This window comes from Plectropomus leopardus, chromosome 24, assembly GCF_026936395.1.
Source record: "Plectropomus leopardus strain MGB_pleo_1.0 chromosome 24, ASM2693639v1, whole genome shotgun sequence".
NCBI lineage: Eukaryota > Metazoa > Chordata > Actinopteri > Perciformes > Serranidae > Plectropomus > Plectropomus leopardus.
The window spans coordinates 18154957-18179556 of NC_142199.1; the positions used below are offsets into that span (position 1 = coordinate 18154957).

General features: G+C 42.4%; 1 protein-coding gene and 2 non-coding genes across 3 annotated transcripts; 1 reads left to right on the forward strand and 2 right to left on the reverse strand.

The window, feature by feature from the left end:
- Positions 1-4271: 4271 nt before the first annotated feature.
- Positions 4272-6694, forward strand: LOC148185537 (uncharacterized). The gene is made up of 2 exons (XM_088074378.1): positions 4272-5153; positions 5235-6694. Exons 1-2 carry the CDS (start codon positions 4298-4300, stop codon positions 5624-5626), a joined length of 1248 nt encoding a protein of 415 aa, XP_087930504.1. The 5' UTR covers positions 4272-4297; the 3' UTR covers positions 5627-6694.
- An 8422-nt stretch (positions 6695-15116) lies between these two features.
- On the reverse strand, positions 15117-15188 carry trnad-guc (transfer RNA aspartic acid (anticodon GUC)). Its single transcript has one exon. It is a non-coding gene; the product is annotated as a tRNA-Asp (tRNA).
- Positions 15189-16506: 1318 nt separating this feature from the next.
- Positions 16507-16579, reverse strand: trnav-aac (transfer RNA valine (anticodon AAC)). Its single transcript has one exon. It is a non-coding gene; the product is annotated as a tRNA-Val (tRNA).
- Positions 16580-24600: the final 8021 nt, after the last annotated feature.

Genomic DNA, 24600 nt, shown 5'->3' on the forward strand with positions numbered 1-24600 from the left:
ATGACAAAGGATTTTTGAAAATAGCGGGCGCGCAAGGAATGTTGGGAAATTGTTGCGAAGGTTAGTGGCGATGTGTCCTCCAAAAAATGGGAAAAGAAGGGCGCATTTAAAGGAGCCTTCTAAGGTCATTCCTTCATCATCAGAGGATTGATAATTAGCTATTTCCCAACTCAGGGTCTGCATGCTTCAGAGGACGATTACGTCACAGCGCGGCGCCCTGTCCTCTCTCTGATTGGCTAGTACTCGTTGCCTTTGTTGAAATGATTGGTTAGGTTAAGACGAGGATATTTGTGCTCAGTAATCACAGGCAGAGTAAGTCAGATTAGTCCTTCTCTGTATTGTGTTTTGCACATTTGCTCATAGTGTTATTTCAAATAAATAGGCCAAAAATATTTCCTGTTTCCACGTGCAGCACCCCACCCTGAGCAACCCTCTGCAGGTCGGAAATTTCAGGGTCTGACTTCAAGGAGTTTAAATGTTTGATTGATTATTTTTCCATCAAAATTCAAATTGTGGCCAAACGATCAGCGTTCTTTTTAGAAAGGAGACGTCTGTCCTGAATACAAACATGAAGTGAAAATCCAAGAAGCTCCACACTGAAGTCTTTCTTTTTATTTTCAATATATTTATGATATTGATGTATGCAACTCTCTCTGTCTCTCACAGATGCAGATACAAACACACAGGATGTGTCTCTGTCACGTCTCACTGCTGCTCCCTGCACGTCTCTCAATAATCTGAACACATCACAACCTCAGTGGGTTGAGACAAGTCCAAAGGACAGAGTTGACTTCAAGTTTCCCATGATGACGAGATAAAGAAGTGAAGTTGTGGCGAGCGCAGAGAGAGCTGATAAGCTGCGTGGTGTCAGTGTTGGCTCGACTCCAGCAGAGAGGACGTGCAGAGAGGACACGCAGAGAGGACGCGCAGATAGGACGCGCAGATAGGACAGGACGGCCTTCACACTGTCCCTCTCTGTCCCCACAGTTACTGCGGGGAATATCTTTCAGACACAGTGCAGCTCCACACATCCATCTCATGCTGTAACGTCTGAGGGACAAATACAACACACTGTCCAGCTGCATTGTGGGAAACGTATAGATTGTGAGTCAAAGTACAGATACTCCTGGCCAAATGTTACTCCAAGTGAAAGTAACTGAGTGAAATTATTGCTTGAATTAAAGTACTGGAGTAAACGACCTTAATATTCAAAATACTTTGTGAAAATTGTTAACACATTGTTGTATTGTATTTGTATTTATATGTATATATTTTCTTAATTGAATTGATTATCTTTCAAATGTAAATGAAAAGGATTCAGGAGGAGCAATGCGCTTTTCGCCCCGGTCGTGGAACTGTGGACCAGCTCTGGACCTTTGGCACGGTCCTTGAGGGTGCGTGGGCGTTTGCCTAACCAGTCCACATGTGCTTTGTGGACTTGGAGAAGGCATTCGACCGTGTCCCTCGGTGAGTCCTGTGGGGGGTTCTCCGGGAATACGGGGTTTCGGACTCCCTGATACGGGCTGTCCGTTCCCTGTATGACCGGTGCCAGAGCTTGGTCTGCATTGCCGGCAGTAAGTCAAACTTGTTTCCGGTGAGGGTTGGACTCCGCCAGGGCTGCCCTTTGTCACCGATTCTGTTCATAACTTTTATGGTGGCTTTTAAACCAGCTAAGTGCCTTGCCTCTAATCAGACAATTTATACAACAGAATCTAAAAAATCAAGTGACAAAGGCCTTTGACAAGTCCAAAAAAAACCCACCAATGCCACAATCACCTTTGTCCATGGTGTTGTTTATATTTTCAGTGAGATTAAGCATCGTCATACACTTTTTTGCCTGGAGCCATACTGTGAGGGAACCAAAATATTATTTTTTTCTAAATAGCTACTCAGTCTGCTATACATAACTCTCTCCATTATTTTTGAGAGTGAAGGCAGAATATATTTGTCGATAGTTGTTCGTTTCATTTTTGTCACTAGACTTAAAGACTGGCACAACTCTTAATCTTTGCCATTTTTAACCCCCAGATGTTAATGATGAATTGGTATACAATTTCATTTACAATGGCTCCACTTATGAGTTCTTCTTTTTCACGATGACATCAAGGATTTCATTGTTGCTACATGACTTAAAGGGAAAGGAATTAAAATAACTAATAATGCTTGAACAAGTAGCTTTATAAATGAAAATGTTTATGAAACTAATAACTAGACAGCAAAACTACTTCTTAAAGGATTTAAAATAGATAAGATTAACTGTAAATAAATGATGAAACTGTGAATCCAGCAAAGACCGGTGGATTAAAGGAAGCCTGTGGCATCTCTGAGGCTGTTCAAACTTGCCTAACTTAACTAACTTACCAGCTTTTCTCCAATTTCAGACAAAACTGAGGTTATTGTACTCAGCCCCAAACACCTCATAAACTCTTTTTCTGAAGATATAATTTCTCTAGATGGCATTGCCTCGGCCTCTAGCACAACTGTATATTTGATGGAGATTTATCTTATGCCTCTCATATAAACCAAACTTCAAGGATCAAGGACTGCTTTCTTTCACTTGCGTAATATTGCAAAAACGAGGCATATCCTGTCTCAAACAGTCGCCAAAAAATTAGTGCACACATGCGTTACTTCTAGGCTGGATTACTGTACCTCCCTATTATCAGGTTGCCTCAAAAAGTCTCTAAAGTCTCTCCGACTGGTCCAGAACGTTGCTGCACGTGTGCTAATGGGAACCAAGAAAAGCAATCATATTTCTACAGTTTCAGCTTCTTTGCGCAGGCCTCCTGTAAAATCCAGAATTGAATTAAAAATCTCCTTACTTTCAAAGCTCTATATGGACAGGCGCCGTCTTATATTTCACAGCTCAAAGCTCCCTATCAACCTTAAAGAGCACTGCACTCTGAAAACGCAGGGTGACTTGTAGTTCCTAAAGTCTCCAAAAGTAGAATGAGAGCCAGAGACTTCAGCTATCACACTCCTTTTTTATGGAACCATCTTCCAGTTGCAGTCAAGGAGGCAGACACATTTCCAGTTTTAAGGGTAGACTAAAGACCTTCCTCTTTGATAAAGCTTATGATTAGGGCTGGCTCAGGCTTGCCTTAGACCAGCCCCTAGTTAGGCTGACAAAGGTTTAGTCTGCTGGGGGACTTTCTATGATACACTGAGCTCCTTTTTCCTTCTCCCGTTCCTTCCATCTGCAAACGCTCATGTCTTATTACTGCGTTACTCGTGACTCTGCTTCTTCTCTGGAGCGTTTGTGCTCCCTTGTTTTGTAGTTTTCCCAGATCTCGGCTGTTATCTTGGCTGTGCCTGGATCGTGGTGATGGCTGTGATCCTGCCTTTGGCTGTGCTCGTGTTGTAGCTGCACTGATGCTGTACCTCCAGGTCAGACTGGATTGTGATTTTGGTTGTGCTGTTGCTGTGGTCCTGTCTGTGGCTGCGCTTGTGTCGTGGGTCACAGTTGCACCGATGCTGTGATCCTGCTTGACACCACCTTCTACTGCCATGATTATGAGTCATTCCTCCACTATTAAGATACACGACTGTTATCAGTGCTTAGGGTATTTGCATGTAACATCACATGCTATCACAAATTGTATTTATTTTATGTATATCACTATTGTCATATGTTATTTTTACCGTTACTGCGATGCATCTCTTCCCCTCTCTATTCCTTTCTCTCTTCCTCTCTCTCTATCTTTCCTTTATGTCATTACTAATATTTAATTGTTATTTACAAAATCTATTGCACGTCTGCCTGTCCCGTACGAGGGATCCCTCCTCAGCCTCTCTTCCTGAAAAAAATAGTGTGCAGCTTAAGAAGAAATGTCCCATTTATTAGCAGGGAATTTGTAAAGTTGTAAAGTACAGACACATTAACAGAAACTTAGAACAAAAACACAACAGAAAAAGAAACAAGCAAAAACAACCCCTGCAAAGTAAAAAAAAAAAAAAAGAAAAATAACAACAATGAAACAACCAAACTGAAAATGACCTAAAAGAAAGCGCTTGAAAATTATTTAGTTATAGATATTTATGTAATTCTGATCATTACAAATGTATCATGATTATCATATATTTTGTGTGTTTGAAGACACGACAGCCTCAGTGGTTTTAGACACGTTCAGAGGACAGATGACTTGATAGAGAGCCGGATGCGTCAAAGTTTCGGCCAATGAAGAGATAAAGACGTCACGTTGTTGGGACCGCAGAGAGAAGCTGATGAAGAGGGTTGACACAGAGTTCATGATCTGTCAGTGTTTGACGGACTCTCAGACGGAGACCTCGGAGCAGAATGGCTGCAGTCACAGAGCTCTGGTTCCTGCTGTTTGCTCTCATCAACAACATTCATGCACAAGAACTCATCAGCATCAAGAAGGAACGGGACTCTTACACCTTCGAGCTCCCCGAGGAGGCCGACTCCTGCCTGATCTCCAGGTCTGTTGGTGAGGAGAAGCTCGTCCTGTGGAACACCTCTGACCTCTGGTCCCACAACTCCACAGCACCTGAAGACCTGAAACAACGACTCTCAGTCATCAGCACAAACAATATCTCTTCTTACAAGATCCACAGCCTGACCCACTCAGACTCCGGCCCGTACCGAGAGGAGTGTTGGACCGACGGCAGAGTCACACATGACAAGAACAGCTCTGTCATCGTCTGCAGTAGAGTGGTTCAAGGAAGAGATTATGGAGTGACTAGAAAAACACTGGTTCTGCCATGTGAGGGAGCGGCTGACAATCTGAACGTCCTGTGGCTCAAACGTGACATTGGATTTAAACAGGAAATATGGAGCAGAGTTTTTGGGGACAATGAGACATCAGTGATGGACGATGTTGGAGGAAGATACCAACTGAATAAAAACACATCAGCTCTTCACGTGTTTAATTTCACAACAACAGCCAAGACAGAGTTCAGCTGTCTGCTGATGGAGCAGCAGCAGTGTGTCAGCAGTGACTCTGTAGTGTTAAAGCTGGGCATAGAAGCACTCTATCGCTCAGTGGGAGAGACGGCCGTGTTACCGTGCGCTCTCACTGATTTCAGTGATGACCAGCCCCCACGCTGGTTTAGAAAAACCAGAGCACAACCAAACCAGACTGTGGACCAAAACTACTCTCTGGTGGTTTCATCACTGACGTTAAACCACTCAGGTGAGTACGTCTGTAAAACTCCTGTCAGTGAGAAAAAGTACTATCTCCTGGTGTGTCCTAACTTTGGTCCTCCTGATGTAGAGCTCTTCTCAGAGGGAGAAAACGTCACTCTGAGATGCAAAGATCAGGAAAGGGGGCGGTGGTCCGTTTGGTTCATCAAGTCGAACCGAACAGAAGGCAGAGTTGTTTATGAATGGCATTTTTGGGGCATGAGCGGAGGACGCAACAGTGATGGTGGTACTTTGGTTATCTCTAATGTCTCACTGAGAGACACAGGAGAGTATTGGTGTGCAGTTTGGGGTGAACCTTTTCAATGTTGGTCATCAAGCAAAACAGTGTTACAGTACAAAGATCCGTTTGGGGTTCACTCCACCTTCTACAAAGTGAGATGGTCAGTGCTCAGCCTTCTGCTGCTGACGCTCTGTGTCATCGTGGTCGCTGTGAACCGGAGGACCAGGACCAGCTATCACTGAAATGACCTAAAACACAGTTTTTCATCTTCAAAAACCAGCAAATCAGTGACTACATAAGAATGATGTTTCACGATGCTAAAAATAGAGCAAGTGCATGAAAATCAAATATCAGGACAAAACTGGAAAAAAAACATACAAAGCACATGTGTGTCTGTCACAGGGCTCACAGGTGGAACGGTTGTCACAGTGAATTAAAATGTGTAAAGTTTGGTTCATAATGAAAATTTATTTTTTTTAAAAAATGTTTAAAAATGTGGTTAATAAATATAGAGCTGGAATATGAATTAATTTGAATGAAATTTCAGAAAACTTATGAATTTTGTGTTTGTTTTTACACTTTCTTTTGTTAATAGTTATGTTTAGTAGAAAATGAGTTCCTCGTGAGAATATATTAAGTAGTACAATCAGCTGAAGCTTCAATCTGAAATTTTTCTGGATGATACTTTTTGTTTTATTTTAAATGTTATACCTTGATGTTTAGAGACAGAGAGAAAAATAAGAATAGTGAGAGACAAAGTTTCTCAGGTCAGAAGTCGACCTTTGACCTGACAGCGTGCAGATATATCTGTATATATTGTACATATTGTGTGTGTATTTTCTTTCTGCCGTTGTGGGTCCGTGTGGCTTCAGGGATCAGAGGTTTGGGCTGCAGCCTGACACACAGCAGGGGGCGCTCTGCTCTCTCACACTGTTGTTCATCATCTTTAACATTTCAGTTCTTCACCTGTGAACGCTGCTCTCACCTCAGCTTTTCTTTTGGATCATGTGACTGACTTTATCTGTATTGAACTGATCTATTTGATTTGAAATCATGATGATGAAGTGATTTCTTTTATTTCATTTGAAGGAGTTTGAGTTATCTTTCATGACATTATTTTTATGTGATTGTTATTATACTCTATATCTATATCAGCCAGTAATCAATTGTCTCTATAATAAAGCTGAAACAGAAACAATCAAAGTTGGTCTCCAGTTTTTACTGTTTGGATCATGATTTCTGGTTTTAATGATAATAAGCAACTTATCTGTTGTTTTGTAAATGGAATTAAATAATCTGTATTTCAAACATGTAAAACAAGCAAAGCAAAATAAACAAAAAAAAAAAAAACCAAGACAAAGCAAACGAGCCTTACGGCTGACTGCAATGAAGGAAAAAAAAGAGGCCCATACAAAACCTATATTCCAGTCTCAATAAACAAATACTGAAACTACTAAAACTTCAATATCACATGTTCCAAAAACAGCAGGAAAAAGTACACACTTAAATACAAGCCAAAAATAAATGTGGTTTTTCCAACTCAAATTAACAAGTCATAATAACACTATTGCTCAGATGTGTTTAGTAGTTTGATTTCTTTCAAATGAACAGTTTTCATGAAGGCAACTTAAATTTAAATCATGTTTTTTCATGTGTGAACTACAGGAAGTTTTAATCAAACATATGTTTATTCATATTAATCTGTTTCCGCATATACACAATTGATTCATGATTCATTAGAGGTATATATTTATTTTACACAATGGAATCAAAGTCAAGACAATGTGCACTTTTGTTGTCTTCATCCAGGCTCCTTCTGCTGGAAGCAGCAGGCTCCAAAGATCGAGGCTTTGCCAGAAGTTGTTTCAAATGGAAGTAGACGTGATATTAATATTAATTATCACTTATCACATGATCTCCTTACAGTATTTGGTATAGTCCACGCTCGGGTCACCTTTGTCAAGAGCGCACTGCCATTACTTATATTTTGTAAAAACACTCTGCCGCCAGCGCCAGACTGAGAATTTAGATAAAACACTGATTGAAAATGATAGCAGGTTAGCTAATGAAGTTAATGGATTTGTGATGACAAAAATTTATTTAGCACATATTTACATGAACACACTTAAACTGGAATTGGAAACCCTCATTTTGTTAGCCGAACTTTTTGGCCTCAAATTAGTTCAGTGAGTTTAAACAATGAAAAATCCAGAAAAATCCAATTTGATTAACAACAGAACATTTGTTACGAGGCTTCGTGAGAAGTGTGCGATATCTTGTGATATTTAGGTCAGCTAGAACCTCTGAGACTGTGGCGGAATGTTTCCTCTGTGACATCACACTCACATCAAAGACAGATGACATCACCATACATTCCGAGTTCCGGAACTTTCAACAGCAAAGAAGCAGCTGCAGTTTCGAAAAGATTCCAAACTGCTGTTCTTCACTTCCTGACCTGCATCTGACTTTTTACGTGTTATTGGCATCACATGACTGAAAACAAGCTATAGCAGCTCATCTTTTTTTCCTCTCCCAATGCATTTCCTACTGAATCCATCTCGGATCTGCTCTTTCTTATTGTTTTCTTTGGACTACAGAATAAACTTGTACTTTTCAATTTACTATCCAGCTACATTTTTGAATAAACACAACAGGAATATCTGTACTTATTATCTTTATAATTTAAAGGAAACAACAATCCACATCACTTAGTAAAGTTTAAGATCTTGACAGTTTCAAAATAACAGACGGAAATGCTTCTTCTCCACACCAAATGGTTGCTTTGTTTTACTAAAAATATATATTGTTTTAAAATCCAAGAAAATGAGAGCAGCACTCCAGTTGATTATAAATAGAAAAACATGTCGTTAGTTGTGTTTGTCTCCCTGCAGTGTGTGTGGCAAAAAGCGTGGCTGGCTCCATCTCTCTCCTGAATAGAGTTGTGAAATAATGAGTCCTAAAACACGGAAGCCCGTTAGCCTTTTAGCACGAACTGTTCCCTTCTCTTTAAGTCTATGGGTTGTTTGAATTGGTTGTCACTAAACTGCCTTAAATAAGGTCAGTAGTAAACACAGACCAAAAGATATTAAGACGTTTTGTTCTGCAACAAAAATATCTACGCTTTAAACCCTATTTTTGAACTTTCAAAAACTTTTTACTCATCTTTAAAAGGTGGTTGCTAAATGGGACTATGGTGTTTGTCAGGGATAAAAACGGCATTATCCATTTTAATAATAATGATAATAATACTGTCACAAAAATATTTCAGTAGTTTCTCAGCAGTTCTGTGACAGTGTGTCTTCATAATCTCCATGAGCATAAATTCAAAGTAGAAAAATAAAGCCATCAGTCCCATATGCAGGACTGCATGATTTTCAGCAGTGAGGATGCTAGTACCTTGTCTAATTTGTGTTTCAGGTACGGATCCACCATTTCTCTCCCAAAAGAAATGCCATCGTAGGCCTTGGAGTTCTGAAGAAAAGGCGACAGCTAGGACAGTACATCACTCTGAATATATATATAATTTAATACTGATTTTAAACTAAAGAAATAAACACCAACAGCTCAATTTAACAGCACTGTATATTGCTGAGTTGAGTCTGCAAAATGCTAGCAATACAGTGTCTATTATTTGCTTTTAAAGTTACTTTTAGAGTAGCCAATCAAAAAAAGGCTATGTCGTCAAATCTGCCTAGCAACAGGGGCCGGTCCTCACAGCTATGGACATGTTCGAAAATGCTCTTCAAAACCAGTAGAAGCCAACTCAGGTATTGCAAGAGTTAAGCTGTTGTCTTTGGCCACTATGTCTGAGTCGGTCATGTGTCAACAGATATCCCAGGGTGTTCGGAAGCTGTTCACTGTGGTGAAAGATGATGAGATAACGGCTACCGTGCGCAGTGACTCCTGCATTCTTCAGCTGGCCCAGTCACTTTTTAACAAACATGGAAAGGATCTCACCAAATATGACTACATTTAACGGAAACTCAGAGAAGATGGAAGACTCCGATAATTTCAATAAAAACTCATGAGGATGCTGTAAGACCTGCAGATTTTCATGTGGTTATTCAAGCAGTCAAGAAGGTGTCTGGGTTTGATGAAGAAAAGCACTGCTACAAAACTCCAAGCCTTGCACTTAAGTTGGGTCACTCACTGCAGAAAAGAAGTGACGTTATACACTGCAGACAATAATAGCAGAAGACAGTGAGCTGATAAAGTCAAGCCAGACTTTCAAAACCCGGTATACCACAAAGTGGGCAGAACTTGTTTCACACACATGTGAGCACCTTAAACCACCTTGAATGAGCGGCACTTTAACAAACTCCACTCAGCCTTTCACAAAGGATGTGCGACATCTTCATAAACATCTACAGAAGACTGCAGAAGTAACATTTAAGGACTTGGAAAAGAAGCCACAACCATGTGGTGAACTGTGCAAAGCAACTCTTAAAAGCAATATTATAGGCCTTGTCGGAGACGGAGGGATGCTAGCGTGAGACGTTGCAAGATTTGTGGGTGATTCAACATGGCGGCGCCTTCTGAATGTAAACAGCTCAGCTCAACCCCAAACGCCAGCTTATACAAGCCCAATAATTCAGTTAAACTTACTGTTACACGTTTTCCCCTTTCTGCAATAAATCTGTCTGATAAATCCTGGACGAAGAGACCATGGAAAGCCTGCAGGATTACGTCGACGAGTGCTATTACAGACTCGTCATGAGGAAGGCAACCGACACGTCGACTTCTTCCTCAAAGAGAAGCCGCTCGGAGAAGTCTCCAAGTGCCGCTTCATCGCCCGAAAGAGACTACTGAGACATCCTAGACTCAATAGATAGAAAGCTAAGCAGCTTTGACGCCCGCCTGGCTCTGGTGGAAGTCCTCCACAGAGAGTTTCAGGCACTACGTGAGTCTCTGGAATTTAGCCAGCGACAGCAGGAGTCTATCCTCGATATTCAGGTGCGCAGCATGCGAGACAACCTGGTTTTCTCCGGGATCCCAGAGCGGGCAGAGGAAGATCCCGAAGCGTCCATCAAGGAGTTTCTCCAGAAACAACTGAAACTTCCAACGGACGCTGTGAAGAACATAGCCTTCCATCGGATCCATGGCCTTGAAGGGAAGAGACCGGATGGCTGGCGCCCGAGACCCATTGTTGCGAAGTTTGAGCACTTCAAGCAAAAGGAGCTGATGAAGAGCCGAGGCAGGGAGCTGAGAGGAACGGACTTCAGCGTGAACGATCAATTCCCCAAGGAAATTATGGAGCGCCGCCGATGCCTGTTCCCAATCAGAAAAAAATTTAGCGACGGAGGATCCCGGGCTATCATCACTGTGGACAAACTCTACGTTAATGGACAGCTGTTCCGTGATCCAGAAGTCACTCCTTGGCTCTACTGAATGCACGTCTTCTCCCGCACATAAAAGGTAGTCTCTGAGTAAGGTAATACAGAACATTGTTACAGAAGAAATTCCTCCACTAATTTCCTTTTGGGCCTTTATTAACTAAAATCACAGTGAAAAAAATACAAATCACAATTACAATTTATACTCAATAAGTTAGTTTAGATATGAACACATTACGGTTTGTCACTTGGAATGTGCGTGGAGTTGGATCACATGAAAAAAAAGACTCAACATTTTTGAACGCCTTAATAACCTTCAAGCAGACATTGTTCTACTGCAGGAGACTCACACATTCAAAGTAGGACATCATAAACTTAGTTGATCACAGTTTTCTCAAACATACTTAGCTAGCTATAATACCAAGCAAAGAGGCATAGCTATTTTAATTAGTAAAAAAAAATAATTTCACTTGCAATAACACTATCACAGACCCAGAAGGAAGATTTATAGTAATCAATATATCGACCCATAATACTGAGTTATGCATTGCCAATACATATGGTCCAAATGTTGATGACCCCTCCTTCTTCCACAGCTTTTTCACTGCACTTTTGGCACACTCAGACACAACACTTATAGTGGGAGGGGACTTCAACTTGGTGCTCAATCCAGAATTTGACAGACTTAGCAGAGCAGGTAGTTATCGCCACTGGCAATCAAGTGATATAATAAAACAATACATGAGTGATTGTGGTCTCTGCGATGCTTGGCGCTGTTGTCACCCCACGCTCAAAGAATACACCTTCTTCTCACCAGTCCACCACTCTTATTCCCGTTTAGACTACTTTTTAACAAGTAACTCAATTATGATGGGCATCTCTGACACACAGATTCACCCTATCACCATCAGCGACCACGCTCCAGTCACTGACAATCACTAAGAAAACAGCCACACCACCATCTAGACATTGGAAATTTAATACATCATTGCTTAAGGACCCAGACTTTATTAAATTCTTTAAAAAAAAAGAGTGAACAATATTCTCTGAAACAAATGACCTGCCTGACATCTCCTCATGTGTTCTTTGGGAGGCGGCAAAAGCAGTCATGCGAGGTAAAATAATTTCTTACTCTGCATACAAGAAGAAAAAGGAGAAAGCTCTTGAAATAGCATTAGAACAGCAAATTAAAGCTTTGGAGACAGCTCATGCCGCCTCCCAAGATAAACATTTGTTAAGTGAATTCAAGAAAATTAAAACTGAAAACTAAATGAATTACTTGACAGAAAAACACAATTTCAGCTACAGAGATTACGCCTGGAGAAGTTTGAACACAGCAACAAATCCAGTGGACTCTTAGCAAATCAACTAAAACAAGAATAAAGAATCGAATAAATATCTACGTTTCGCCTTAGCCAGCAGCTTTAATATGACTCGACGTCGCCCGCTCTGGCCCCAGGGATGCATTTGACTATGGCCGCTGGTGTCACTAACTTCACGTTTTGCAAAACAGAGCTACCAATGACCAGGGTTGCGTCCTCAGCCGGTGTGTCGCTGAGCGGGGAGTACTCATTTGAAACGTGAAGTGGGGGTGGGGGGTGTACTGATACTGAACCCCCTGCTCGTGGTCTTGGTCCTGGTTGTGCCGATGCCGTGTTCATGCCTTTGGCAACCTCCCTATCAATATACACATGAGACTCTTATCAACACCCAAAATATCATCATAGAGTGCATTTAATAATTTCACAGCTACTGTTATATTTAGCCAAAATAAATGTCCAATGTCTTTTGACAAGAACCTGGAGCGTGGAGCAGGTGGTCTGCTTCATTTGACGGGTGACTTCTTTTTTTTTTTTCAGGTTTTAGCAGCCGCTTACGTTTTTTGAAGGTACGGGGGTTACATGTATGACCACAGGGTGGTATTTTCCTCAGCCTCTGAGTAGACCGTATCAGACCTTTTCCTTCCTGCTTTCCCATCACAGTATTTCTCACAATATTTGACACCACATCCCCCATAATGCAAAGTAAAGTCTGAATCCTCTTTAACAGCGGTACAGCCATCCTAAATAAACTGAAATATGCCTCCTAACCCGTTACCATACTGTGTACTTGTTCCAATAAACCCTGGTACTCCTCCTCCTGCCTGGTTCATATAGTACGACATATATCTGCTCTCATCGTGCTTGTATGGAGTGTTCATCATTTTCCTTTACAAATAATAATCACAGGTCTGATGTGTAGTTTCACATCACTTTGCCGAACATAAAGGGTTTGTACCAGTTTGATCGTTTTTAACGCGATCTCAATATCGTCAATGGCTGATTTGGAGAGCGATGTGTAGTACGGTTTGTCGTAAGTCTGAGCGAGCATGTGTCGCACCTCGTCCGACACATTTATACAGAGCAGGAGAAGCTCATAACTGTCACTCACGACTTGATAGTCTGTATATAAATACGTTGTATTTTCCACCATGAATGTCGGCTGCGTGGGGAGCAGCGGTTTGTTTCCTAAAACTTACTGCTGACGGGATTTCAAACGGTCTAAAACAGTATTTCAGCTAATCGACCTTTAAAAGTTAAAGTAGTTCCTTCATATCCAGATTGCGTGGAGTGTTTAGAAAAGGTTGTGGACAAACATACAAAGACAAAGTTTTTACAGTACCGGATCACATGACCAGAGATCTGCTAGGCCGCACTTCGTCTGACGGTAAGTGTGTGTCCTTGTTAAATTGGGCTTTTTTCCTGGACTGTCAGTTTGTATCTTTAGCCACAAAATATGTTCCAGCTGAGTTTAGCTTACAAAGCAGAAGCTACACTCAAATGATGTTTTTATTCTGAGAATCTCCATGTATCTGTGATCTGTTAGTTCACCTCAGCCTGTTGATGTGTTCACACTCACACACTTGTATTTAGTAATTGTTAGGATATATTGTGTATTTTTGGTTTGCTTTACTTTATTGTACAAACGTGAGTGAATTGCCAACTATTGTTTCAAGAGCTCCAAAATCCTTCACCTGTCACTGCTGAGATTCATTCTCTGAAATTATTTCAACTATCCTGAAATGAGACCGAGTTTCCCTCCTCAGAGTCTGTGCAGGATTCTGCAGAGTTCTACAAGAACGTCGTGAGCTGCACAAGAGGCGGCAGATAGAACCTCATCGCATATAAATAAAGCTCCCAGCAGCCTCCACTGATTCTCTCTGACTGACAGACAAAGCAAAGATTTGCTCCCCAAACCAAAGTAAAGTGGGAGTCAGTGAATAGAGGGGAAACTAAATGAAGGTGTCGACTCTCTGGAAACACACGAGCAAGTGAGCAGGAGAAGCCCGCCTCCCTATAGAGCCTCCCAGCAGGCTGATTGGCAGCAGCTGAGGGAGAACATCACAGCTGCAGCCAATAGCTCCTGATCAGCAGCACACCTGGGACCTGGATTTTGGAGCTCTGAGGAGCTCTGAGCACAATAACACTTTGATGACATGAGATTCAGATTAAAGCAGTTTCTTCAGCTGAACATTTCAAATGTTTCATTTCCTCTTTGAGTTGAGAATGTGAGCAAACAGCAGAAATGTTGAACACCATCAGAAAGCACCTCAAAGTCATTTCTGCTTCAAGAATATATTTTACAATTTTGTTCCACTTCAGAAAGAAGAGAAAGCAGGAACTTTCAACTGCTTCTGATTGTGATTGGATCTATATCATAGACTGTATAAATAATAAAGGGCCGCGTCAGTGTTCGAATAATACAAAAAAGAGCACATATGTTCGAATAATAATATTTCTGAAATTGTCATGTTTTCTTATTTAAAATACTGTATACTGAAACCTGGAAAAAAAGTTACTTGATTTTTTGGGAAGGAACATGGACAGAATGCAATAATCAATAATAAAAGATATGACGCAAATATTATCAAGAAGCCGGTAAAAAGTAGGCTACAAGAAAATCACCTGAAATAAACAAAAAAAAAGAGAAGAAAATAGAAAAGAAAAGAAAGGACAAGAAAGGAAAAGAAACATGTTTGTAAATTAACATATAACTAACATATCCAAGTTTGCAGTCAAGCAACTTTCATTAGCAAAATATTAAAATGAATGCTCAAATATTTTATTATTAATAGTATTATTTAACCCTTTAAAACCTGGGGAAAAAAACTCTCATCATCAGAAGAGACTTTTTTAAATTTTCTTTTGAAAATATTTGGCGACACTTGTGACTATTTCCCCCCTGCCTTTCAAAGCCAAGCGCGCCGAAGATTTACTGCTGTCTGTAATTTAGCTGCATTATGCACCTGGTTGTTTCTTGTTTCTTGTTTCTTGTTTGTTTCCTGCCGATTCAGATACGTGTTTTGCCATCTGACACAGACGAGGCGAGGTGATGCAGCAGGTTCAAATAGGAAACTTCTCTCCCCGTCGGGGAATTGAACCCCGGTCTCCCGCGTGACAGGCGGGGATACTCACCACTATACTAACGAGGAGATGTCTGTAAGGAATAGCCCTCCCCGGAGTAGACGTGGGTTCGAGTCCCGGTCAGTGCAACACCTTTTGGCAAGACTGAAATTGCAATTATGTAGCAAATAATTGCTTTCAAAAAATCAGTAGGAGTAGTAGTTTAAAACATGTTTGGAAAATATAGCTGGAATTTATATCAAATAATATTTTGTCCATTAATGAAAATCATTCTAAAAAAAAAACAAACAAAACAAAAACACAATCACAATCCATCTTTTTAAACCTGACGGGGGGTAGCGCTGCTGTCTATATTTTTTTTTCCTCAAACCACTCGCTTTTCACCAGTTAGGACAGGAAGCCTCATTTAAGTCCTGGACCACAGACATTTGACGGAAGTAATGCGATCCACCATCGAAGGGCTTCTCCACAAACACCACAGAGCCAAAGGGGGGTGTAGTTCTTTTGCTGCTTCTTTGCAAAGTCCACATTCATGTCCTTAGTTTTGCAGACATTGGACATTATGTATATTATCCTGACGTATTATCCTGAGTGCCACTGTAGTGAGCGCCACTATTGCTCTACTTTTACATTTTTATATACATTTTTATATGATTTGTGCACAAAAATATTCATTTGTAGCTGTTGAGTTGTTGGAGTCAAAAGTATAAGTAGTATGAAAGGAAAAAGACTCAAGTACAAGTACCTCAAATGTTGTACTTGTGTTTGAGCTCTGGCAAAGTTTTGTGTAGTCGTAGCAATGCATGTCATTGTCTGACTTTTTGTCGAAAAAGAAATATGCCTCGGACTTTGTAATTATTTTGGTAAAGTCACAAAGCTTCGCCATCACAGTGTTCGTCAGCAACACAGATCTAACTTTTCCTTCCCTTACAGTGAACCGACATTGAGAACGAGCCTGCGCCTTTCAAATACCTAACCCTGTGGTGGATGAGACTCCCTGTCCCTGCAGAGGACGTCCATGTGCTTCTTTTGTCCTTCAGAGAAGCTGAAGACGTCATCTCCTGTTACTGTGTCACTGTGACATCTTCTCAGTCTGTCAGAAAACACAATATATGGACTTAGAGTTGGTTAACAGCAGTTTCTAACCTTAAATCCTTTCAATATCAAAGCTGTGGGACCACCTGACCACATTTATACCAGCAGCACATTTGCATGTTCTGCAATATGCTGCAAACAGCACACCACCACACTTGTCCTCCCCCTGAGGGCCACGTTTAGGGACACATTGGAAGTTACAGACCTCTTCATCATCGCCAGCGGCAGCAGCTAGTCATTCAGTGTCAGGAAACGTGTGATGTTTGAGACATGATAACTAAAATCTCTTATTGTTTCCGCCCGGTCTCGAACCGGGGACCTTTCGCGTGTTAGGCGAACGTGATAACCACTACACTACGGAAACTTGATATTAAGTCTAGTGCTGTGTCAACACACAATCAGATATTAGTCTTCCATGTTCGGTTAATAAGTGCTGAAAGCGACCTGTGGTCATGTTGTAGAGTTTGAACAACGAGTTGTTCCAAAACGTGTCATATGTTTCCGCCCGGTTTCGAAACCGGGGACCTTTCGTGCAGGAGCCAGATATAGTGATCACTAACTTTTCCCATTCATTGTCTATGGTAGCGATTATCACTACAGATGCAATATATTTTTGGCCAAAAGTGGGATTGTGGTGGTGCTGTTTCCCCCACTTCTTTAAAGAGATGAGTTTATCTTGTCCTTTGAGTGACAGACGACTGGAGCAGCAGTGATTTCAATTTTTTTTCCGACTGCGGTGTCAAACGTAAAGTCAAACGACGAATGTAAGTGAGCTTTTTGAGTTGGAGTCCGTGCTCGGACACACTCGGCCGCGTTCCGCTGTGATTAGTCACTTCTACGCATGCTCTATGGGCCAGTGGATCTGGGTATTTTACACTTTTCTAAACCCGGAAAAAGAGTTTTCTCTGCTTCATGTGCCACTTAGCAGCTCTCATACGGCTGTATCCAGATTTACAATAGATCCATGCTGTGTGACGTTGAGCTGCAGGTGGAGTGCTGCCACTGGCTGTTCTTGAGGTTCTGGCTGCTGCAGGATTGGCTCCTCTGAAATCAGAGGGCTTTTTAAACTGGAGCTGCCTGTAGCTCTTCCCTTCCTGCCTCCTCCACTCCCAGCTGAGCCAGCTTACACTTGGTGTGTTTTGTCGTGTAGCTTTCTCATTAATCTGTGTCTTTTTGACCTTTTTGCGGTTACCTTTGACTCTTGTTAATATTCTTTTTGGTTTCTTGTTTAGCACTGTATATATTTGAGCTGTATATATCAAGCAACCTAATGAGTATTAATGTATTAGCAGAAATACACATATTGTATTAAAAAGACAAGTGGATGAAGTATGAATTAATCAAGACAGCAAACAACTTTTAAAATGCTGGACACATGGACATCCAGTATGTGGTTAATGCACGTGTGTTTCGGATATTATTTTTTACATTTCTAAAGCAGAGAGGGATATGGGATTATTGTTGGGGAATGCAAATAGAGAAGCATCTAAACAGGGTAATGTGGATGCCAAGGATGCACTGAAAAAAGTAGGGAGTGTGTATTTGCATAGCAGATGTTTGAGCTGAAGAGGCTGTGTATAGATGGACAAATATGCCTTTACAGAAATGTTCACAGAAAGTTCAGTTTGTGCCAACAGGACACAGTACTGTGAAAGTTTGTCTTTAAGTGTGTTCAAGAAAAAGACAAACTCACAGAGTCTGACCACAGAAGACAAAAACAGGCCAGATGATGCTGTTTTTATTATGTGTTTGGCAGCATTTGTATCAGAGTATCGTGTTTTGTCAAAAGGTGAACGGTCAAAGAACACCATTAAGCTAAAGAATAATTTAGGTTAAACGTTCAACGGTTTTCTTTTTAAAAAGGTGTTAAAAAAATGTGAACACAACCTGCAGTTGTTTGATGTGCATGTTTTTCAGTGACAAATTGTCCAAAGTTTTATCAGTATTTTGCTGTTGTTTTGGCCATATCAGGTTGCCGTTCAGTTGAAACCAGCAACTTGTGAAACATTTTACCACTTTTAAATGAGTGGTCATGTTAGACTGACTGATGGAACGAGGCAGTCAGTGAAATCAGACAGCTAAATGTAGAACATCTATATGTTTTATACAGTCTATGATATAGAGCCAATCACAATCAGAGGCAGCTGAAAGTTCCGGAACTTTCATCTGAAATGAAGCAGTTGAAAGTTCCGGAACTCGGAATGTATGGTGATGTCATCTGGCTTTGATGTGAGTGTGATGTCACAGAGGAAACATTCCGCCACAGTCTCAGAGGTTCTAATTTACCAAAATATCACAAGATATTGCACACTTCTCACGAAGCCTCGGAACAAATTTTCTATTGTTAATCAAAGTGGATTTTTTCCGTTATAGTTTATGAGATGTGAAGAAATGTTTAGTTCCAAAGCTGATATGGGTCTTGTTTGGTTTACGAAAAAAACATCTTTGTCTTGTGAATACTTTTTGTTATCTTAACTGGTCAAGTAAAAGTTTCGTCATTCAGTATCATACGACTTCTCTGCTACGCCACAATGTCATACATTACACTGAATGACAAACTTCACTATAGTGCTAATTTAATATATTATTTGAATTTGACAGACATAAAACACATTCAGTGCTTACATGTTTGTCTGAAATACAATAAATATAAATAATATTAATGCATTTTTGTCATTTGTTTTCTTGAAGACGTCCTCTAATAAAGGCAGGGTTGAGAGGCACAGGTTGAAAATAAATGCAGATCCAGTAGCTAGGGAGGAGATGCTAGCAAGGAGAAGAGAAATGTGCTAATCAGGAGATCAGCTTACTGTAAATTCTGGAGTAATATTCTGTTCTCCTTATACATCAATTTTAGGGTACGGTCACACATGAGCACATGCAGGTGAGTGATTTAAAAGATTCTCTACTCCAAACATCCATCCTAATAAAGCTTGTGTAAAAGGGATAATCTGAATTTTTTCACGTAGGGTTGTATGAGATACTGAGCTATGGCAGTGTGTTTACATACATTACGTTATTTATGAATAAAGAATCCAGTTCAAATTGTTTGTTGTTTTGAATTTTATACATGGGAAACCAAGGTTTGAATCATGATCATTAGCTACCTTCCTGGGACGATAATATCCATTGGTATCAATGTACAGTTTTGCAGCTATGGCGATCTGCACAATTTGATAGTGTTGGAGCAGTTTAAAAATTCCACACCTGAGCATATGGCTATATATATCAGTGAGAACAGGGTGCAGATGGCAGCTGAGGCCGCCGCTTTGGCTGATGAGTAGGCTTTGACTCATGGTCATCGAGAAGGAAGCGTTGGCATTGATCCTGGCTTTGCAGCATTTTGTGAAGCTTATAGCAGAGTTTCAGGAGCAGGACCACACCTCTACTTCACCTCAACCGCGCCTCTTCCGGCTTCAATATCCTCCTAACCCGATCTCCCCCTTTCGTTCTCATTATTCTGCACGAGCGCGTACCGACACACCACGTAGCGTTCCACTCTCAGTCCACTGCGATTCACTCACCCACCCGTTCCGTATCATTGATTCCATCTCTCTGTCCCCGTCGGATGACGAACTGTTCGGTCAAAACCGTGATGATTGCCCTCACCTTCTCCATCTGGCGTTATTGGCATCCTCGGGGTCGGACGCCGACAACTTCTCTCCGCCAACCTCGGCGGTGCAGCCGGCCGCCGGCCCCTCGGTTCCCTCCATGGTCCACGTTCCACCCGGCTCTTCTCTGCACACCATCCAGGCGTACCGCTTGGCCGATGATTCCTCTGCGTCACCTGGTCTGCCTCCTTCGGTGGAAAGGAGAGGACGCGGTCGCCCCCGTGCAGCCCAGCGACGCCGTGGTTCTCCCACTCCATCGCCGAGGAAGTTCTTCCGCCATTCTCCCGACTCCGCCGGCTCGACGGCTTGCCATCTGCCTTTGAAGATGTTCGACTGGACGGTGGCCACCCTTCAATGGGCTCTGAGGGACCGGGGACTTCCGTTTCACAGAACCGACAACAAAGCAAACCTTTTGGACATTCCGACATCTGAGTGCCGTGGCCGCTCAGTCAATGTCGGCACTCTTCCGGGTGATGTCAATGCGGCGGCTCCCGCCGTGCGCCGTGACGTCGGCCCCTCTGTTCAAGGGCCAGGAGTCCCATGCGCAACCTGCGGACCGTGTGACCTGCAGACAAAGATGAGCTGCCTTGGGCGCTTTGAGGGGCACGGGGGCTGCGGCGGTCGCTTCACCCCAGCCCCACCATCTCGCCTCTCCCAGGATTCTCGACGCAGCGTTGCCCGCGCCCTCGACCGCTCTCCCTCCTCAATTTGAGCAGCCCCCTCCGTCGGTCCGCCCGGCTCCGGGGTGCTGGTGCCCTTTCCTGATCTTTCGGGCCTTCCGCAGCAGCCCCATCCCCCCGGGGTTTCCAGCACCGGGCTGCCAGTGCCCTCTACTGCTCAGCCTCAACAACTGCAGCATTTATTTCACGATGGGGTTTATGGCACCGGGATGTCAGCGCCCCCGGCCGCGTGTGCTCAACAACTGCACCCCTTCGCTTTTTCTGGGGCATCCTGCACCGGGATGCCGTTGTCCCCAGTCGTACATCCACAGCTTCCCGGTCAGTCGGCCCTCGATGGGGCGCCTGACACCGGGATGTCGGTGCCCCCAGCTGGTGCGCTCTCGTGCGCTCTGGCTGTCATCTTGAGAGCACATCTGTTTTGAGCGTCTTGACACAGCTATAAATGGTTATGGCTAAAAGCACGGCCAAAAACAAATATACCTTGGAAGAAGTGTTGGAGCAAGTTACTCGTCGGCGTCAAAGCGATGAGATGAGTCTTGAATATTCTGAGGACAGTGAGAAATCACACGACTCAGTGGCAGAGGAGCGATTTTTAGATGGCGAAGACATAACCCTTGACAAGTGAGTATTTTATTATTTTCTATGCATGTGTACGTTTTACTGCATATTTCAACATAAATAAGCTTTAGTTTGAATTGTGAATCGCCGTGTCGTTTTTTTTTTCCCCCGAACGAACCTGTAGTCGAGGGGGGATGGGGGAGGGGGAATATTTTGTTTACTATTTGTTTTTTCCGCGTTTTGACGTCTTACTGCTTTTATAAGGTATATATTACTGTATATTTGGACAGAAATACACCTCAGTCAGACTAATAGTTTGCTACAGACGGAGTTGTAGTGGGGGGGTTGTTTGTTTTCAGAATTGCCCGTTTGCTTTAGTGTGTGTCTGAGGATTTTACTACTTATATAATGTAACTACTACTGTATATTTTGACACAAAATAAGTGTAGTTTGAGTTATGAACACACATTTTGTAAATCACCTTTCCCTGTGAGGGGACTAGTTGTTTTGTAAACTCTTTCCTGTGAGGCTTACTGTGCTCTTCTTGAGGTGTTACTTCTTGAGGGAGGTGTGTGAGTGTTGGGGATGGAGGAGGGGGTTAGTGTGTCTGGGCAAGTGAGAAGATGGAGTGCGGGTGTAAAAAGTAGAATACATAAAATTTGGAAGAGTTTTTTGATCTTTTATTTTGTAAATGAATGTAATGATATTTTCACATTATAGGCTATCATTTCATGAAGAAGTTGACGTGGATTGGGAGCCAGTTCCTTCTGCTGCAGTAAGCCATACATCACATGCAGTGGAACAGCAGAAAAGTACAGCGTCAGAGGAAGAGCCCCATCCCTCCACTTCACAGAGAGAAACTCTGAGCAGGAGAAGGCCAAGAGGCAGGGGACGAGCAAGAGGACGAGCAAGAGGCCGAGCAAGAGCGAGAGGGAGAGGCAGACGCAGCAGCAGCAGCAGCAGCAGTCAAGCTGGCGCATCCAGCTCAGCGGAGGAGAAATGGAATGACATTGATGTTCAGGACATAATGCCCCCGCAGCCCACCTTCAGACCCACCAAAACACCAGGACCTCAGGTGATACTGACAGCAACATACACAGTCCTGCAGCTATTCCAGCTGTTTTTTTACCAACTCTGTATTACAAACAATAGTGCAAAACACCAATGACTGTGGCACAACCTACCACTCAACAACCTCGAACCAATGGATCAACGTTACATTGCAGGACATGATGGCGTACATGGCTATGGTGATATACATGGGTTTCCTACAATGTTCATCATTTACAGATTACTGGCGAAAGAGTAAGCTTTACAGCTTGTCATTTCCTAAACTAGTGATGACCTGAAAGAAGTTCCTGAGGATCAGCCAAGCCCTTCACCTCAGTAGTTTGGCAGCAGATGCCAATGAGCAAAACAGAGGCACAGCAGCCTCTGATTGCCTTTGCAAAATAATGCCACTCTACAATGAGATAAGTGTTGCAGGATAGCGCTGCACTCCCTGCCGTGAGGGGCAGTGTGGCAGACAATTGCGCATCACCTATAAATAGACCAGGTCGGACCCGTCTCGTCCTTTCCGCTTCCTCTTCCTCCTTCACGGAGCCGACAGCGTGTGTGGTGGTGTCTTGCTGGTTTGCAGGTTAGATCTCAAAATAAAAGTGCGGTGTTACCTGGAGCCGGGCTGTCTCCCTCGGGTCAGTGTGTGTGTGGTGCACTCTCTGCGGAATCTGGGCTGTGCGCTTCCTCCTCCTGCCGCGGTGACACCTCCGATCCTGCTCTCCGTGTGCGGCCGTCACGCGCCGCTGTGAGCCTTGCTGCTGTCCTGGCTCTTTCTGTGTCCGGGCTCTTTCTGTGTCCGGGCTCTTCCTTTTGGCCTTGGTTCTTTCTCTTTTAGTTTCGTCTTGGCTTCGGCGTTGTCTTGGCTCGTGGCTGTCCCTCTCTCGTCCATTCTGCCGGTGTAACTGTCCTCCGTGTGGCTCTTCGTGGGACTCCAGCCGCTTTAACTCGGCGCTCTGGTTCGGCCTGCACTTGACTCTCTGATCCGGCCCTGTTGGCTGCAGCCAAAGGCTGTGGCAAAACACCCTAGACAAAAGTTGCCGGCGTGCGCCCAGAGAGGCGTCCTAACTTTTATTGCCACAGAGCCATACCCGCCAAGACTGTTCTAAATTAGAGTGGCAGACATTTATTGATTGTTTGGGTTTATTTCTTTTCTATTTCTTTCCATTGGATTATTATTGCGTCTCAGTGTTATATTGGATTTATTGTTTGGATTTATTTATGTTATTTCTTTTCATTGAATTATTATTGCTTGAGTTTCTGTTATATCGGATTAATTGTTTAGAAATATTTCTTTTCTTGATTTTGATAATTTGCGATTTAGTATAGTTTCTTTTGGCTTTGGGGTGTTATTTTTGATTATGTTGTGTGTGAGGACTGCCTTGATTTTATGGTTTTAATATTGTTTTCTTTCTGTTGACAGGTGCTGAGGCCCAGAGCGGCAGCGGTTCCCCTGGTGGTGATTCCTTCTTCACGTTTTGGTTTGCAGTGTCACGGGTGAAGTGTAGTTTTGGATCCCTCCCTTTTTTGTTACCGCTGTCGTGGTAAGCCCCAGCCCTGTCCCTTATTTCCTTTAAGTGGCCCCTCACATCATTTCTCACCATTATTATTGTCTTTATTTTGATTTATTTAGTCTGTTACTCAGTTAAAAATAATTGTTTAATAAAATATATTTTTATAATTGGAAATCACGCTCTCGTCCTGTGGAGTTTTTCGAACTGCGTGCCTTGTTTCAAATCGAAAACTGGTAACTTATGAAGTCCTGTTATATCCTGGGGTGAAAGCCCCCAGGTGGCGTTGTCAGCAACCTTCTTATTCCGCTCGCCTTGCCACATAAGGGAAGCCTGCAAGAAGAATCATCACCCAAACCAGGAAATTGCAATAGATGAACGAATGGTTGCCTCAAAAGCGCGCACTGGTCTCAAACAGTACATGAAAAATAAGCCAACTCGTTGGGGATACAAGCTCTCTGTCCTTGCAGAATCCAAGAGTGGATACACCTGGCACTTTTTTGTGTATGAAGGGAAGATGCAGGGAAGCAGTGGCAAGGGGCTCAGTTATGAGTCTGTGATGGACCTCATGAACACTCGGTTGCTGGGCACTGGCTACAAACTGTTTGTAAACAACAATTTTTATACAAGTCCTTCAAATGAGGATCTGGGCATGTGGAACCATCCGCCCAAATAGAATTGGGTACACTACAAAAACTGCCGATCTAACCAAGTGTAATAATCTTAAATTTAGATTAAAAAAAATCTAGTTAGTCTTGTTTTAAGTGTAAATGGATTATCTAGTGCTGACTAGGAAAGATCATTTGACTTAATTCAAGTAAATATCACTTGCCTGGTCTTGTTAAGCATCTTTGTCTTTTTCTGAGTTATTTTTAACTAGATACAGGAGACAAGTCTGGAAACATCCACTTCAGGTCTATAGAAACCTTATTTTAAGCACTAGTATGTCCAGACAAAAACATCTCATTT